The 17,249-nt window shown below is 47.6% G+C and overlaps 2 protein-coding genes across 8 annotated transcripts in view; one reads left to right on the top strand and one right to left on the bottom strand.

The window, feature by feature from the left end:
* Positions 1-261: 261 nt before the first annotated feature.
* On the top strand, positions 262-5,563 carry GC (GC vitamin D binding protein). The gene is made up of 12 exons (XM_057428535.1): positions 262-413; positions 1,641-1,710; positions 1,991-2,123; positions 2,213-2,424; positions 3,193-3,325; positions 3,454-3,548; positions 3,744-3,873; positions 4,002-4,204; positions 4,450-4,582; positions 4,703-4,800; positions 5,030-5,162; positions 5,250-5,563. The coding sequence occupies exons 1-12, from the start codon at positions 296-298 to the stop codon at positions 5,301-5,303; spliced, it is 1,512 nt and encodes a 503-aa protein (XP_057284518.1). The 5' UTR covers positions 262-295; the 3' UTR covers positions 5,304-5,563.
* A 4,737-nt stretch (positions 5,564-10,300) lies between these two features.
* The window catches only part of SLC4A4 (solute carrier family 4 member 4), a 202,858-nt gene continuing 195,909 nt past the window's right edge, over positions 10,301-17,249 (bottom strand). For 6 of the 7 annotated variants that reach the window (XM_057428369.1, XM_057428362.1, XM_057428378.1 and 3 more), the window contains 3 exons: positions 14,781-14,877; positions 12,503-12,582; positions 10,301-11,125 (listed from right to left, as the gene is read on the bottom strand). In XM_057428369.1, the coding sequence (XP_057284352.1) occupies positions 12,539-12,582; positions 14,781-14,877 (141 nt within the window). In that variant the 3' untranslated portion in view covers positions 10,301-11,125; positions 12,503-12,538. The remainder of the gene's footprint in view (positions 11,126-12,502; positions 12,583-14,780; positions 14,878-17,249) is intronic. The other variant, XM_057428413.1, reaches the window with a different exon arrangement.

Genomic DNA, 17,249 nt, shown 5'->3' with positions numbered 1-17,249 from the left:
AAGGGACAGTTGGGATTTGGTTGCTCAAGTCAGGTTTTGCTTTAGTAAACACAGCTAACCAGGGATGGCGTTTGCTCTTCTGCAGCAGGCTCAGGCCATCGTGCCCAGTGTCTGCCTTGCTAAGGCTGAACATAACCCAGCAGCACATCCCCCTTTTGCCAGGTTAATAATTCAAATGAGTCTGATTTTGGAGGCGCTGGCACCCAGGCTATGGCCGGCAGGCCAAGGGTGCTCACCCTCTGCCCTGCTGCCAGCATTAATCATTGACGCTGCAATTAGCACTGCCTCTGTATAAATGCTTGGGATGGGTTTCCCAGTGCTGCTTTTCGGCAGGAGGAGGAAAAGCAGCCCAAGCATGAGGGCAGCTCTCGCCCTGCTGCTGCTGCTAGCCGCCGTGCACGCCGAGCACCGAGGTAAGGGCATCTATCAATCACCTCTATGGGGCTTTGCTCTACCCCAGGGACAAGGAATCCATCAGCTCTGGGGGTTTTTGATGCCCAGTGCCAAATCATTGAAAAGGAATCTGAGAGAGGGTTGGGAAAGTGTGGGATGATGTTCTGGTACCTGGGAATCCTCTTTGGGGTGATGCTGGAGGAGTTGGGAGGGGAAGATACTGGGGTTGGAGTGGAGAGAGAGGAGAGGACAGCACCACAGGGCTTCTCCTCTCTTTCAAGTGAAAATGAGATTTTCCGACCCCTCCACAAGCACCATTTGACTGCACAACCCACCCCCTGGATGAGAAGGGTGCCCTGTGCCACCCCCTGCCCTGAATGGGATCCCCCACCTGCCAAAAAGCCCCCAAAACTCACTTCTCCCACATGGCTTTCTGAAAATGACATGAAATGCAGAGAGCTGGCACTGGGACAGGACTGACAGCGCTGATCCCCCGAGGAAAGAGAACCATGTTTTAGCCCATCTTCCCCTTGCTCCCCACTGTTACCAGCCCTGCAAAAGCCCAGCCACCCTTTCTTTCCCACCAGAGCAATGTGACCTTTGCTGCAGTGCCACATAACCCCTTGGTTTTGGGGACATGACCCTGCTCCATGCTGTAATACCAGTAAATACTGGTATCAGTATTTACCCTGCTGGTATCAAAGTCTAACCAAGGTGCATCATAGCAAAAATCAATAGTGCTTTTCCAGGGAAGAGAGAGTCACTGGGTATGTCTCCACTGCTGCGTGCTCCTGACCTCCATGGTCTTGCCTCCAGAGCTCCAAACTCTGCCACAAAAGCCAACAACATGCACTGCAAATACCCAGAAAGGTCCATTTGGACAAGGGGGAATGTGCATAACGCTTGGAGCACGGTTTGTGGTGGTATAACATCCCTCATTCCCATGCTGGTGCCAGGGAGGGAAGTGGAAAACGAGAGCAAAACAAAGGTTCAAGTGGGAACAGGTTGTTCCTCAAATTATCGTTTTCCCTGACAAAAAGCAAAAAAACCCTGGTTATTTTCTGTAGGAAACTGAAGGAGAAACATGGCTTTGTTGCCACCCAAAGAGAAGGGCACAGGAGGTGGCACTGCAGGGGGAAGCAAAGCCAGCATCTTCCCAAATCCCAGCCCATGCCTGGTCCCAGCTCCCCAGCCACTACTCAAGGCACAGATCCTGCTCACAAATCCTTCTTTTCCTGCCCTTACAGGTAGAGCTTATGTCCGGGACAAAGTCTGCCAGGAGTTTAAGACCCTGGGGAAGGAGAACTTCCGAACCCTGTAGGTACCTCCTGCTGTATTCACCCTCCCAGGACACTCAGCACCTAAGCCAAGACAAAAAAATAATAAAGAAAAATAATATTAGGAAGGGAAAATTTATTCCCAGTCTGATTTCCAAGGAATAAGCTGGTATTCCTTGCAGCACCACAGCTGCTTCTGCTGTCCTGCACCGGCTGATGGTGTTAAACCTGCTTTGGCAGAACAATGCTGCAATGTGAGTTTTGTTTCATGAGATAGGAACGCGCCACCAGCTCATCCTCCCCTTGCTCCCTGCCCCCAGGACCATCATTGCCAACAGCAGGAAATACTCCAATGCCACCTTCGAGGAGATCAACCACCTTGTCCATGAAATCGTCTCCCTCGCTGAGACCTGCTGTGCCGATGGTGCCGACCCCTCCTGCTACGATGCTGGGGTGAGGTTGACCAAAATTAGGTGATGGACCCCAAAACCAAGGATGGGATGGGATGGCCCCTAGCACATAACCTTCTCTCCTACCCACAGTCCTCAGCTCTCTCAGCCAAGTCCTGCAGCAAGGGCTCACCATTCCCAGCTCACCCCGGCACTGCCGGCTGCTGTGCCCATGAGGGACTGGAGCAGAAGCTGTGCCTGGCTGCTCTGCGGCACCCACCTCAGGAGCTGCCCCGCTACGTCCAGCCCTCCAACGAGGAGCTCTGCCAGGCCTTCAAGAAGGACCCCAAGGACTTTGCCGACAGGTCTGCCTGGATGGGGTGGCACTTGCAACCAATGACACTCAGCTGAGCTTGAGTGGGTCCCACCAAGCCAGGCTCTCCTGGTCTTGTCCCTCTGCCATCGCTGCTGAGGCTCTTGGTGGCCATGGGGTTACCAGTGCATCAGAGTAAAAGGTTGTGGTGTCCTGCAGCTGCCCTGGCCCCAGGAACGGGATTTAACCCAAGGGAGGTGGGGTGCCATTGTCTGTGCGAGTGGCTGCAGAGAGGCCACCAGGCCACTCAGAGGCTTGGTGCCATAAGCCAGCAGCGTGGGGTGGTATCTGGAGAGAGCTCCCATTCCCTGGCAGCCCTAATGCCCCAAATCCCCAGACTTCCAGTGCCTAAAGGGGCCAACAAAACATTTGGAGAGAGGCTTTTGTCAAGGGCCTGTAGGGACAGGACAAGGGGGAATGGCTTTAACCTGCCAGAGGGAGATTTAGATTAGGCATTAGGATTATTAATTATCAACTATTATTATAATTATTAATCATTATTAATTAGTTCTTCCCTGTGAGGGTGGTGAGGCTGGCACAGAGAAGCTGTGGCTGCCCTGTCCCTGGCAGTGTTCAAGGGCAGGATGGACGTGGCTTTGAGCAACCTGGTCTAGTGGAAGTGTCCCTGCCCATGGCAGGGGTTGGAACTGGATGAGGTTTAAGGTCCCTTCCAACCCAAATCAGCCTGGGATTCTATAACCCTGTGATCTCCTGAACCCCTCCCCATGGTGCTGGGTCTGTTCATCCACCTCTGCCGCAGGTTTCTCTATGAGTACGCCAGCAGCTACAGTGAGGCACCCCTGCCTGTGCTCCTGGGCTCCACCAGGACCTTTCTTTCCATGGTCTCCACATGCTGCATCTCCCCCATGCCCACCGCCTGCTTCCTGAAGGAGGTGAGGCCCTTTGGACCACTGGGCTTGTCCCCGTCCTCACTCCCCAGGGATCTGGTTGAGCACCAAGGAGAGGTGTTGGGGAAAGGCATCCATTTCCCTCAGATGACATCTCCATCTTTCTGTGACAGAAACTGGAAAGAAAATCCTTCTCCCTCCTCACCCTGATGTCACACCGGGCTTGCTCCCGCTTCATGGCGTATAGGAAGGACAAACTCACCTTCAGGTAAAGGGGGAAATGGCCTTTTCTGTCCTTCTGCCCAGGAAGGGCTCTGGGGACAGCAGAGGTGCAGAGCAAGCCCCGTGTCTCCCCATCACCTCCATCCCGCATCTCTACATGGCAAAACCCCTGCTCGGAGCTGTCAGAGGGGAAAGGGACGCTGAGCTCCCAAAGCCCCTCATACACCTTGTGCTACCCCAGCTACCTCACCTCGCTTGCTCAGAAGATGCCCAGTGCTTCCTTTGAGGACCTTTTCCCCCTGTCAGAAGATGCTGCTGAGGTGTTTTCCCAGTGCTGCGACTCGGTGGCTGAGGACTGCATGCAGAAGAAGGTAGGGAGCCTGGAGCCCACTCCAGAACCACCTCCCAGCCCACAGCGGGGCTGTGGGAGTTAACCCCACCCTGGTGAGGGGTCCTCAGCCCCACCATCCCTGCACCCACTCTGCTCCCCTCCTTGCAGTTATCGGAGCACACAGCCAAAGTCTGTGCCGCGCTGTCGGCCCGAGATGAAAGGTTTGCTGACTGCTGCAAGGGCAAAAACCTGATGCAGAACTACTTCTGCATCTCAGCCCTGCCACCAGCACTCGCCCCAAAGCTGCCCGAGGTGCAGAAGCCAACGAGTGAGCAGCTCTGCAGCGAGGATGCAGCTCGCCATGCCAAGAGGTCCGTGGTACCTATGGGGCTGAGATGCTCTCACCCTTCCTTCTGCCCTCATCTTCACTGTATGCTTTGATTATGTCCTGGTTTCACCTGGGATAGATGGTTATTAGGATAACAGGCAAGCACCCTGTCTTCCCTTGGGGTGTCACCTCCAGGGGCTTCACAAAGGTGTGAAAAGCAGCCTCCATCCCACACTGAACAGCACCAGGAATAAAACCTCATCCAATCACTTGTTTTCCCCACTCCAGGTACCTGTTTGAGCTGGCACGGAGGCACACCAACATCCCCGATGTCTTCCTCAGCAAGCTATATGATGCCACTGAAAATGTCAGAGAGGAATGCTGCTTTGCTAAGGATGCCTCTACCTGCCTGGCCAACAAGGTGAGCAGTGTGGACGGCTCCATTGGCTCACCCTGCTCTTCCCCACCCCCCAACCTTGTGTACCCCAAAACTCCTCGGAGGCTTCTCCCAGCCTGGTTATAACCATCCTCTGCCACCCAGCGCCACAAGATGGGAAAAGAGCTGCCCCCCTTCCTGGAAAAGGCCAACAGGCTCTGCAGGCAGTACACTGAGTTAACTTTCCTTGACTTCAAGAAGAGGTAAGCATTTCCCTCCTCCCTGACTGGATCAGCAGGTACAATTGGAATTTGGCCAAAATTCTGATGATGCATGGATGGAGACAGTGGGTTTGAGCCGAAAGAGCAGCAATGTATATATAAATGCATAGCACACTCCTCGTGGGGCAACCAGCCCTGCTCCCTTCCATCCTCACATGCCACCCCCCGAAATGCCATATGGGTACCTAATGCCTCGCGTCCCACGCTGCAGGCTGCGGGAGAGCCTGACACAGACGATGCCTGCAGCCAGCCCAGAGCTGCTGGGGCAGCTGGTGGAGCAGCGAGCAGACTTTGCCTCCAACTGCTGCTCCCCCAACTCTCCCCCCTTGTTCTGCGCCTCCAAGGTAAAACCATGCCTCCCACCCCACACCCTACTGGTGGCCACCCCCATGCCCACGGCTGCTCCTTGGCTCTGTACCCCTCTGTTTTAGGTGAGCTCGGAACTGGGTGATGCATGTGATGGAGGGTCCTGCCTGCTGGGCTAGGTGCCCTGAGGTACACTGGCGTCAGGGAACGCTCAGCTGGCCACACATGGATGGAAGAGGGAGATACGGGGCTGGGGAAAAAGGGTCATGGCCATGCACCCCGGGGCTGAGCTCTTCAGGGCATTCAAGGAAGCAGGACATCGAAAGGAGCACAGGGAATTGGGGTGGAGAATGCCTGGCGACTGAGGGTGCATCAAGCCTGCAGCTCCCTGCAACAGCTCTGATGTGTTCCTGCAGATGCAATAAAGACTTAAAAACAATTCCCTGGTTGCTGCTGGAAAGGTGGGAGTGCTGGGAAGGGGCATGGCCCGGTTCTGCGGGAGGGAGGAGGAGGTCCCAGCTGTAGCCCTAGGAGCTAGCGGTCTAAACAATTAAGCAATAATACCAAAGCCATACATCAAGCACCCCAAAGGCAGCTCCCTGGGGTCATTTGATATACATCAATCTAAAGCTGTCTGCGTCAGCATCCAGATGCTCTCCCAGTGCGGTGGCATACAGCAGTTATCACTGACCTGGGGCTGGACCCAATCCCCCCCCCCCCCCCCCAGTGTTACAGCCTGCTTTTGGCAGTTCTTTTCCCAAATAATCAAAGTTTTTCATCCTTTCCTGTGACAGTCCCACACCTCTGCTCTCCAGGGTTCCAAGAAAAACTGGAGAAACACACTTAGGCAAGCCAAGAACATCTCCTCTGCTGCAAGCCTGTTTCTAGGAAATGTGTTGATATGTGTTAAAACAAAGGACAGGAAAGCAGCAGGGCTTGCTCCCATTGTTGCTCCCATTGCAGCTTTCTGGGTGAGACTTGTGCACTGTGATACCCTAGGGTGTTTCCCAATGCTAAAAGCCTGGGCATGCTGGAGGGAGCAGAGAGCCAAGGCCAGGCTCTGCTCAGAGCAGCATCACTCACCCCTGCACACCCAGAGCATGAAACTTCTGGCAAGGGATTTGCTCTGCACATTTCAGAGAGCAGACGTCACTTGCTGCTGCAGTGTCCCAACAACTTGGCTATCAGGGGCTTAAAAAGCCTGAAGCCCTGTATGCAGTCAGTGGTGTTTATTAGCACTGGTGTTCGGGCCCAGTTCTGCCCCATCTGTCACCCCACTAATAATAGAACCATAGAATCACAGAATGGTTTGTGTTGGAGGGGACCCTAAACTCAGCCGGCCGCCCTTATTTCAGCCTGGCACAAGGGATGTGTCCCATTTTCTTTGCATCGGAAGCTGCCCATCAGGGCTCGGGGAGCTTCCACCTTTTCAGGTGGGAGATGCTGTGGTGCGCTGGGGCTTCTTGGCTACCCTCTGGATCTGACCCATGGCTGCTCCCTGAGATGAGGGTCCTGCTGCCCACCGAACAATGGGATGAGGTAGGACTGTGACAGACCTGAGCCACACAGAATGGCTTCACCACACTGGTCCTCAGGAAACATCTCCTCTGGCTTCATCACACTGTGCCTAACACCAGGTGGCAAAGTGCCCATCCCCATGAGACCTGGTGATGACAACCAAGCCCTGATCCAACCCAGCTAGGGAGCTAACCTCCCGTACTGACCATTTTTTAAACACTTCCCATGCAAGAATGCAGAGGCTGGTGCTTATGGAAAGGGTGAGGAGCACCCCAGGGAAACTGTGAGGCCAAGCATGCGATGGCTCACAAGCTTGGGCATTGCAGTGTTGTGCAAGGGACAGCCGTGAGCACTACTTTACATCAAATCACAGACTGGTTTGGGTTGGAAGGGACCCTAAAGCTCATCCAGTTCCAATCCCTGCCATGGGCAGGTACACCTTCCACTAGACCAGGTTGCTCCAAGCCCCGTCCAACCTGGCCTTGAACACTGCCAGGGATGGGGCAGTCACAGCTTCTCTGGGCAACCTGTCCCAGGGCCTCAGCACCCTCACAGGGAAGAATTTATTCCTAATCTCTGATCTGAATCTCCCCTATGTCAGTTTAAAGCCATTCCCCCTTGTCCTGTCCCTACAGGCCCTTGTAACAAGTCCTTCTCCATGTGTTTTCTGTAGAAGTCCCAAGTGATGCTTTCTAGCTAGCCTGATGGCAGTATCTGGTTGATGGTGCTGGGAAGAGGAGATGCTCCAGCTCTACCAGCCCTGTCTCTCATCACTGCCCAGGACCAACCCTTAGCACCACCATGATGACCATGGTCCCCAGATTTTGGAGATACCAGAACCCTTCTGAGGATGCTCCACTTTTCTCCACAGCCTGCTTCCAAGGAGAATGCGAATGGGTTGAAACAGGACCCACCAAAAGGACCCCCAAGAAACTCCCTAGTGCAGGGCAAGGATTTGTACCCATCTGCCATCTCCTGCTACTACCTGGTGCCCACTGCCTCATGGAGATGGGACTTGGGTCTCTTCACCTTTATTTGACAACAACTTACATTCCACTCCCGAAAGAGCTTCAATATATTATCTCAAGAGAGAGTATTTCCAGCATCAAAACTCGCTTTTACAGCCATGTACCCTAAACTCGTTTATGGTTTGTTAAGTGGGACCTCCCCTCAACATCCTCTCCCTCCAGAGAGCCATGAGCATCTCCTCTTGGAAATGGCGATTATGACATCAGTGATAGAGGGATCTTGATTCAGTCACATAAGACTAAGCATGTAACAAGGAAAAACACAGAAACTCTCAAATAAATGCATAAAGTTACTTTATTTTCAGTATACATTTAATTTTGAAAAATAGAAATGCTAAAATATCTCATCATCTTCATCTTTTGATTCCATAAAAGTCACAATAGAAAGCTTCATAAAACTGTAAAACACTATAATGTTATCAGGAATTTCATGTTTTATACTACTGGAAAAAAAAAATCATTTTAATATATTGAAATGTTTTCTGCTTTTTTTCCTTATGTTCCACCATCTTGATCCACTTCATTTTACATGACGGTTTTTATTCTTTCCTCCAAAGCAAATACAGAGAATTAAAAACATTAATAAAAGTATCTGAAAGTGCGCATTGATTCAAAATAAAATATAATAAAATAAAACCAGAAAGATGAATTGGCCACCATGACAAGGAAGGGTGGGCTCCAGGGGCAGGGACAAAGGTGGCTGCAGCTGGTGGCCATCACGAGGGTCCCACCACGAGGTGTTGGGTTTCATGTTGATTTTTAAGGGAATAACCAAGAAAGGAGACGCCATCACCAATGAAGTGCTATCATCAGGCACCAGGGAAGGAAACGCTTTTAGCTCCCGTCACCAGAGTTGTGTGTGTTTTCCATGGAAAGCTACAGGAACCTTTGTCCTGTCCCTTCAGCAACACTCTGTACAACAGCTCCCTTGGGTTAAAACAAAAAACATAAAGTCAAAAAGAGAGAGCTCTAGATCAGCAGTCAATATATTTCAAGTACATTTAACATGGTTCGGAAGTGGAAGATCTCATTTTTGTGGAGACACATCACCAGGTGCCAGCAGATGGGAAGCCGCTTCGCTCTACCCACCTAGTTTGATCTTTTCTCCATCAAGTTATTGGGATTTCTACAAATCAAAGGTCTGGGCAAAACACAACACACTCTCAGCATCTGGAGGCTGTTTTCCCTTTGGGAGCCAGGGACTGGTGTTGACCAAGGGATGGAAACCATCTGTTGAAGCTCCTGAGGTTATCCGTCCTCCAAATAACCACAGAAGGCATCACAGAGATGCTCCTCTGGCCATTTCTGACATTTCCCAAGCCTTCCTGATGCAGATTCAGGCTGGATTCCCAGGATGCTGATCCACGAGTCAACTCACTGACAGAACCAAGACACCTTGGGAGTGAGGAGGGGAATGTATGGACGCATGTGCATGTGTGTATGGGTTGTGCAGGCGCCTCTGCTGCTCCTTCCTCTTCATATTAAGCTCAAAGTACCATGGAATCCATCAACTCAACCTTCAGCCAAAGCCCTGTAGGGCAGTATGGTGGCCAGCTGCTTCTACAGGGCGTCTGGGCAAGAAAAGAACAGCCCTATTCTGCACCTCCCCTCACTGATGTGGCCACTACGAGTGAGTAAATTTGGCATAAAAGGTCTCAGCACCATCATGAAATCCTGTTAAGTAAAACCAAAACAGACTTTGGTTTTGAACAGAAAGCAGCAACGTGCCTGTCCTCTGCAGTAGGATTTTTCTCCGTTGGGGAATCGGCCCTTACAGATGGGCTTTGTTCTTTTTTCTTTCAGGAAGCTTTTACTGTCTTACTTGTAGTCCTCATGTTTCACCAAAATAAAATAATGTTTTGATGAAGACACTTTCCAATTTCCAACTTCCCAAATGCATGTTTACATGCATGCAGAGAGAAAAATCATCTCTCCCACAGTGATACATACTCACTTGGTTTAAAAACAAAAGCCTGGGCCTGCTGAATGGATGGATGGGTCTAGGACTCTGCAGTCAAGATTTAGGTTAAATTCTCTAGATGATGACGAACAGATGTGGGATGAAGAGGACGCAGATGTTTCCGAGCCTGGCAAACACAAGCGTTGGGATAACCATCCCAGTTGGCCAACCTCAACTATCTTTCTCCTCCGTTGTGCCGTCAACGTGCCTGAAGTGCATTAGGGGTCTTCTCATGTGTAGACATATACGCACGCACACACATCCCCCTGTGTTTCCAAAGAAGTAATTTGTACAACACCGTGTAGGAAATGAACAACAGGAATACAATCAGCATCTGTCCACTGACGCCAGTAGCCAGTGACTATTTTGCTTGTCATCGTTACATTTAAGACTCTTCCTAGATCACAAGAGATTTAAGTGACATCCATCTCCTTCACAGTAAAGTTACTTTTTAAAAAAATAAAATAACATAACAAGTAAAATAGATGCTTCAGAGTAGAAGGTGTCAATCAGACTGATCCAGCCCTATGCCATGTCCTGGAGATTGTGGTGGTGTGGTTTTGTTTTTGTGGGTTTTTTTCTCTGTAAAAATCACATTATATATGGTACAATACATTTTTTTGTACAGAAAGCCTGGCATCTAGAAATAAGAGGTAGAACTACTCGTAACTATATGTTTCCTGCTGCAGGAAAAATTCATTTTTCTTTACAGTAATTAAAAAAGGTTAAAAAAATTGACAACAATAACGACAACAAAAAAAAGTTTTAGGTTAGGCCCCCATAATTTAAACAAAATAATCTAGGAAAATAACACTCTTCCATGTACCTGACAGATTAAGTCCATTAAAGTGTTTCTTTAAAAAACAAAAATTGCATAGGAAAGGGACATTTCAAAACACGTGCTACAGTGATGGCAATGGTTGGTCTGTGCTGGGAGTGAAGTACCTTTTCCTTTTCCTTCCTGTGTTAACTAAAAGTATAGGCTTTAAGAGCAAGTTAGTGTTAGCAGCACTTTCCAGCATCTTCCAGCAGGGTAAGCAAGGAATGAGCCTGGAGGTCAGGTTTGTTCTGCCAGGTGACAGACGGACACAGGGACACTGATTCATGACTACAGTAATGCCGGTTCCTCTGCCATCTCCCAGGGGTATGACACGGTATCCTTAATTCTTCTGCCCTCTGCTTGTGCATGTCGAGGTGACAGAGAAGGCAAAACGAGTCTTGGTCAGTGTGGGAGAATCTGGTGAGGAGGGACCAGAGGAGATCTGCAGGGGCAAGGGTGGAGGGGCAGCGTGGGATGTCTCATTACCTATGCATTGGGGTGCGGAGAGCATTTTAATGTTTGGCTAGTGACAAAACAAAATCCCATAGAAGTTTTAACAGACAGACACATTACAAAGTAGTTTCTGTTCCCTTGCTCCTCCAGAAATAACCATTGTCTTCAGGCTCAAGGTCTATTCTAATTTGAGGCACAACTTTTACTGGAGTTCGTGGAGGGCTGTGAAGAGAAAGAAGGACAAGGTGAGCATGGGAACTACCTCCAGGCTTCTTGGCCATTCTTAACATGGTCTGCCACACTCAGAACTTCTGCCAGCACAGCTTACCAGCACCCAAATCCTGGAAAAAAAATCGATCTTTACAAGAAAACAGAGGGTCAACTGGGAAAACTGCAGATCCTGGGATTTACTGAGACACCCAACGGAGTGTCACATCGAGCAATGGAACAAATGCTCGACTCCTGAAACCAGTTCCTTGCACTTGCATATACAAAACATCTATCAGAAACTGGCAGCTTGTAGACACCAAGTAAATAACCTTGTCAGGCAGTGGTCAGACAGCTTCTTAAGAGAAGGCCAATATGTCACATAATATTAATGAGTTGGTCTAAACACTGCTCATGCCAGGAGGCAAACCCACCAATTTCTTGGACTGAGGAGCTCTGAGTATCTGGCACTTGTGCTTCACACCAAGCTGTGACAACTCTCCTCAGCTGCCTTTGAAGTAATCTGGTTATAGCCACTGAGATGATCTTCATGCACACTCCTGGAAGTGCAGATACTTCCAGTCAGGTTGGATGGGGCTTGGAGCAACCTGGTATAGTGGAAGGTGTTGCTGCCCGTGGCAGGGGTTGGAAGTGGATGAGCTTTAAGGTCCCTTTCAACCCATTCTAGGATTCTACGATTTCAGAGGAGTATTACTGCCTCGGTGTAGAGCAGACTCCTAATGCTGGGAGAACCAAGCGGTTGAGCCTGGGCTGAGCTCTGAGCAATCATTATTTAACTCTACCCTGCTGCAATTTGAGGTTATTATTTAATCTATTTTTCACTACAGACATGGGAAAATGGATTACTTCCTCCTTGCGACATCCTGTTACATGACTGAAGGAAAGCACAGCAGGAATTTTCTCTCACTGTCTGTCTCTTTTCTTTTCCTAAAGACTAAACCAATACAAATTATTTTAATTTTCCCCATGTAGATGTGTTTTTAGACTCCTCTAAGTTGATCAACACCTTTCTTCTGGGTTTTAGACCCCAAGCCAGCCACAGGTACTGAAGCTGGGGTCTAACGAAGGCTGGTGGAGACCCCAGGACTCCAGTTTCCCAATTCCAGCTCAGGATTAGAAATTCATAGAATCATAGGATGGCTTGGGTTAGAAGAGACCTTAAAGCTCATCTAGCTCCAAGTCCTTGCCATGGGCAGGGACACCTTCCACTAGACCAGGCTGCTGCAACCCTGTGTTGGGAATTCTTTCCAAGTGGTTTCTCAAAGTTTCCTATGGGGAAACAAAAACTTTGCTTCATTGACTTTCGGTATAATGAAGGGTAGTTGAGACAGTTTTGAGATATCACTGTAAAGCATTTTTTGGGGTGCTTACCTTGGCATGGTGTGTGATTGAAGGAAAGGAATTGTATCAGCATGATGTGTGGCGTTCAAGGAATGTTGGTGATTTTTCTCCTGTTGGGAAGAAAGGCTTGTTCGTCACTGCCTTCAGCACTGATGGCTTCTCCAAGCCCAGCCTCAGTTTCTCCATCTATTTGGCAATGCTTTTTTACTGCTGACTGCCTGCCAGATGAATTTCACAGCTTGTGAGTAAAAACACTTATTTTCTCTCTCTCTCAGCACCAAGATGAAATCCCCTGAACTGCCAACATGACCAAAAGCCTCATTTCCCAAGCCTTTCACCACCTTTAGGTCTTAGCACTTACCTGTTATCTACACCTCTTTAGTTAGCCTGCACTCCTCACTGTTGCACCCAAACTCCCTGTGAGAAAATAGGTGCTTTCCTTTTCTGACCCAGCATGGGGAAGTGTACTCTCTATTAATAATAATCATGTTCTTGCTATTACTGAAAGAAAGCTAATGTCAGCAGTATTATTGTACTATAGTAGCGTACCTCGAATCCTAGAGCACAGTTATAGTCAAGGACAATACCACAGTCTTGCTGGATTCCAGGTATTTTTCTAATCAAAGGTCTGATTTTATTTTATTTTATTGCTTAGTTTCTAAGTAAAAGCAGTAAATCAATTACTAGATTATAAAAATGTACAAGGAAGTTGTGAATGCTCCATCCCTGGCAGTGTTCAAGGCCAGGCTGGACATGGCCAGGTTGGACAAGGCCTTGGGTGACACGGTTTAGTGTGAGGTGTCCCTGCCCATGGCAGGGGGGTTGGAACTGGATGATCTGAAGGTCCTTTCCAACCCTAACTATTCTATGATTCTATAAACAGGCAAACCAACTACTGCTCTGCTCATGGGTGATTTACCCTGTGCTGTTTCACAGCACATTCCAACTAACAGGTTGACATAAAAATTATCTTTTTGTTACCTATTTCAGCCTTAAAGATATTGAAAACAGTGCATCTGATTGTAAAATCCTGGGTAACAACATGCAGGATGAAATTTGGTTTTAGCACATCAGGGTGTTTGCATAGAAAAATCAGGAGGATCTCTTTGGATTTTCTTTTATTTTCCTTATCAGCAAAACACTAAGAATATCTAAATAGTCAGGAAAATGCCTCTTTGGCTTTGTTTTATAATGCCAATCTCTAAGTGTTCCTGTATCTAAAGACACACAGAGCAAGGCTTAGGATTGCCTGAGGCATCTAAATGCCACCAAAAGCAAGGGACTTGGGTACCAGCTCTTAAACTCAAACGATAGTTTAAGGATCTAAAGATCTGTGGCTTTAGGTCCTACTCCTAGAAACCACCACCAGCCTTGCAGCAACACTCATTTATTACTATCATTTGTATTTCTCCCCTCCTGCCTCATGACAAACCAGCCTATTGATCTCCAGATGTGTTTAAGACCAGGTTGGACAGGGCTTTGAGCAGCCTGGTCTAGTGGAAGGTGTCCTTGCCTGTGGCAGAGGGCTGGAACTGGATGAGCCTTAAGGTCCCTTCCAACCCAAACTGTTCTGTGATTCTATGGATCCCATTGCTCATTGTATTGTAAAAAGCGAGGGCAAATGCAAAAAAGCATTTGTTGTTATTCCCATCACTCACTTAAAAGGTTATAATATGGAAAGTTTAAATGAAAATAAAGATGGTAATTACCAACTACAAGTATTAAGTTAGGAAATTAATAAGCAACAGAATAGCACAAAGGCAAATCACCTAAGAAGGGAAATACGTTAATGGTCAACTGACCGTCAGTGTAACGTGCAATCAAGGACATGCTTAATTATTCTTTTAAGCACTGATTTTTGCAGCTGCTTGGCACTAAGGAAGCAAACAGTAACAGGACAGCGATGCAGTTTAGACATGCTGCAAATCCAGAACAGTAGGCTCAGAGGAAAAAAGTCAATCAAACCATCAACAGAGTTAACACAAAACAGGAAGGGTCAGAAAAGAGAGGACGAGAGTGGCCAAGAGACCTGCCAGTAGCTGAATAAAAGTGCTTAAGCTGGAGGCACCAGAAGGAACAACATAGAATTTGTATTGAGAAAAAAAAAAACAGAACCTCACAACCCCAAAATCTGTCATTAATCAGAGGCCTGGAAATTAAAAACAAGAAAAAAAAAGAACAAGAAAAAGTAATTCTCAAGTAATAGGAAGGCTGGTTTGTTTGCTGTTTTAAATCATTCTAAATATAGATAAATTTTTGTACTGCAAGTCAGAGTCAAGCAGGCATGCAAGAGGTTAGTTCTACTCACTGTCAGCAGGTTTGCTACCACTTAGGAAAGGTTCCTGCTCCATGATGTCCATTGGTATTTTAATACTTGGGACTTTTTCTGAGTAGGGGCAGTCAGACTGTGAAAGAAACGTGTAAAAGGTCTTAGAATATTTTCACTGCTTGCTCCCTTATCGTCTCCCGCAAATTAAAATTATCCTTCACACAGTTTCTGTAGGAATGAGGAAAAGAAAAGGAGAAAAAATAAACCGGCATCGTCTAGCTTAGTTGCCTGCTAGTTTCCACTGGTTCCCCCTGCACCCCACTTTCCCTCTTCCTTCACACTAGGAAAGTAAAACAGATTGAAGAAATAATCTGGTGTGATCAGTCTTTTCCCCTTTCCCCACCTCACTAGCTCCTTTCGCACCAGATAATAGGACAACATCCAATTCACCTTGGAGTCGGCTGCAGGAAATAATGATGGAAAACGCATCTGTAGGCAGCAATAACAGGACATTGCTCAGCAAAAAAAAACCAGTCCTCTGTGATTTCTGTAAACCCCCTTTTTACTTCCCAATTGCTCAACCAGGATAGGGCCAGACATGATACAGCAGCTGGAATGTCTCAACTCCCCCTTTAACTTAAGCTGAGTCAAACCCAGTCTTAATCACACCTCTATTTCCAGTAAAACAGTTCATCAAAAAAAGGGCCCTTCTAAGAATTCAGTGCTCCCAGCCAGCTGGGAGAAACTGGTCAAGAAGAGGCACAAGTACAGAGAGAAGCCATACACAGGAGTCCCTGGAGTTTGGGTCCCAGCATCATTTATGCCCCAGTGGCTTCAGTAAGCCACTTGCTTATGCTTAGTAGAAGTACTTGGAATTAATTTGCTTTTTAAACTTAAAAGTAACCTCTCATAACCAAGAAAAGGCTGATATTGCATAACTTGGCAAAGGAAGTAAGGAGGTGTTTGCCAGAAATGTTAACACATCTTTGTTCCTGGAGAGAACTAAACACGAGTACATGGTTGGTGTGGAGGGAGACCTTTGAATCAGGGCACGAAAATACTGCCGAGGCCAGAGAATCCTTCTCCCTGGATTATTATTATTATTTAAATTATTTTTTAACACAACCAACATCCAGTGCAGCGTTTCATATTCCAATAAGCAAAAATGTATCCTCAGGAGCATTTTTCTGAGGCTGAGGGATGCCCATAGCTCAAATAAAGATAAGCTTGCTGAGCAATGAAGCCATCCCCAAATCCCAGAGCGTAAGAGCTGGATAACCTCACCAATGTATTAGCACTGTCTCAATGCTAATAAATCAATGTAAGAGGTCTGTGAACAGCAATGCTGATGATCAGAGTCTACTTTAGATTTCCTCATCTAAAATGAACAAGGAGACAGAGGAAATATCTGCAGTTGGCAAAAACCCCCCAAGGGGAGAAAAAAACATTACACAATACTTCTGACTGAAAATTTGTATACTAGCCCCTATATACTACAATAAAAAAAAACGTCTGGCCTCTCTTGAATCATTAAATTTTTGACATAAAAATGGAGACGAAACCAAGGTGCTTGAGTTTTCATTTGGCAAATGGAGTAATTAGTTTGTGGGGGCATACTCCTGGAAGGGAAAGGGCAAAAATAATGAAACCAATAATGCCAAGTGCTCTATGTTCAGGAAGCTGGTAAAGCCAGTGCTGAAAATAAAACAAGAAGAGTTAAGAACCAAGATTTTGCATAAATTCTCTCACGCATTAGATCAATTACTGTACCTGAAATTCATGAAAAGCCTGAGAAGGGAGGAGACAGCTTACACACTGGAAATATGGGCATCATGGCTCAGGATACGGTGCTGCTGGATTCAATTCAGTCAAGAGGAGGGGATGGAGTCAAACCCTTACTGACTATTCTCTATATACAGTAGGGCATTTTGCCTCATTTTGGTTTGCACCAAGTTATCAGCTGATGAAACCCTTGGCTCTCAGGAACTGAAGGAATGATGGGAACAGGGAGCTTGCTGTCTGAAATAAGAGCCAATCTCCCTAGCAGGGATTCAGTGTGATTTAAAAAGGCGTGGATCCAGGCTACCTCCTACAATGGTGCACCATCATCTCTAAGGAAGTCCAAGTTTTGCCTCTTGCAGTGTACATGCTCCACTTTAGGCACCATATATTATTTGCAGAAAGGTCTTTGATTATTTTCTCATTGAAATACCCTGACTTTGTTGCCTCTAACACAGATCTGCAGAGGTGTTACATAGCTCTCACATAAAGGACTCGGGTTCTAGCTTGCCTTCCACCAGTATTGAGGTTGTCTTCCCTGTTGACCCAAACTTGAGCAAGATCAGGCATCGGGGTGGTCTGGGGGAGCTCCTGGAGCTGCCATTTTTCTCTCGAGGACATCAGATGTATTATCTACCCCACAGGGAGGGCTGATTTGGTCAATCTGCTCATTGCAGGAAGGATGCAGATGATAACGCCAGCATAAACCCTCCAAACACAGAGCAAAGC

Source organism: Pezoporus wallicus, unplaced genomic scaffold, assembly GCF_028554395.1.
Source record: "Pezoporus wallicus isolate ANWC-B61680 ecotype Strahan unplaced genomic scaffold, APGP_CSIRO_Pwel_v1 scaffold_3294, whole genome shotgun sequence".
In the NCBI taxonomy this organism is placed as follows: domain Eukaryota; kingdom Metazoa; phylum Chordata; class Aves; order Psittaciformes; family Psittacidae; genus Pezoporus; species Pezoporus wallicus.
This window is presented reverse-complemented; position numbering and strand designations above follow the sequence as displayed.

Bases quoted from the DNA above. Each gene is read 5' to 3' on its own strand.
- GC (XM_057428535.1), top strand. From the start codon at position 296: ATGCTTGGGATGGGTTTCCCAGTGCTGCTTTTCGGCAGGAGGAGGAAA. The intron at 3,326-3,453 runs GTGAGGCCCTTT...TTTCTGTGACAG, and splicing joins CCGCCTGCTTCCTGAAGGAG to AAACTGGAAAGAAAATCCTT. The intron at 3,549-3,743 runs GTAAAGGGGGAA...GTGCTACCCCAG, and splicing joins AAGGACAAACTCACCTTCAG to CTACCTCACCTCGCTTGCTC.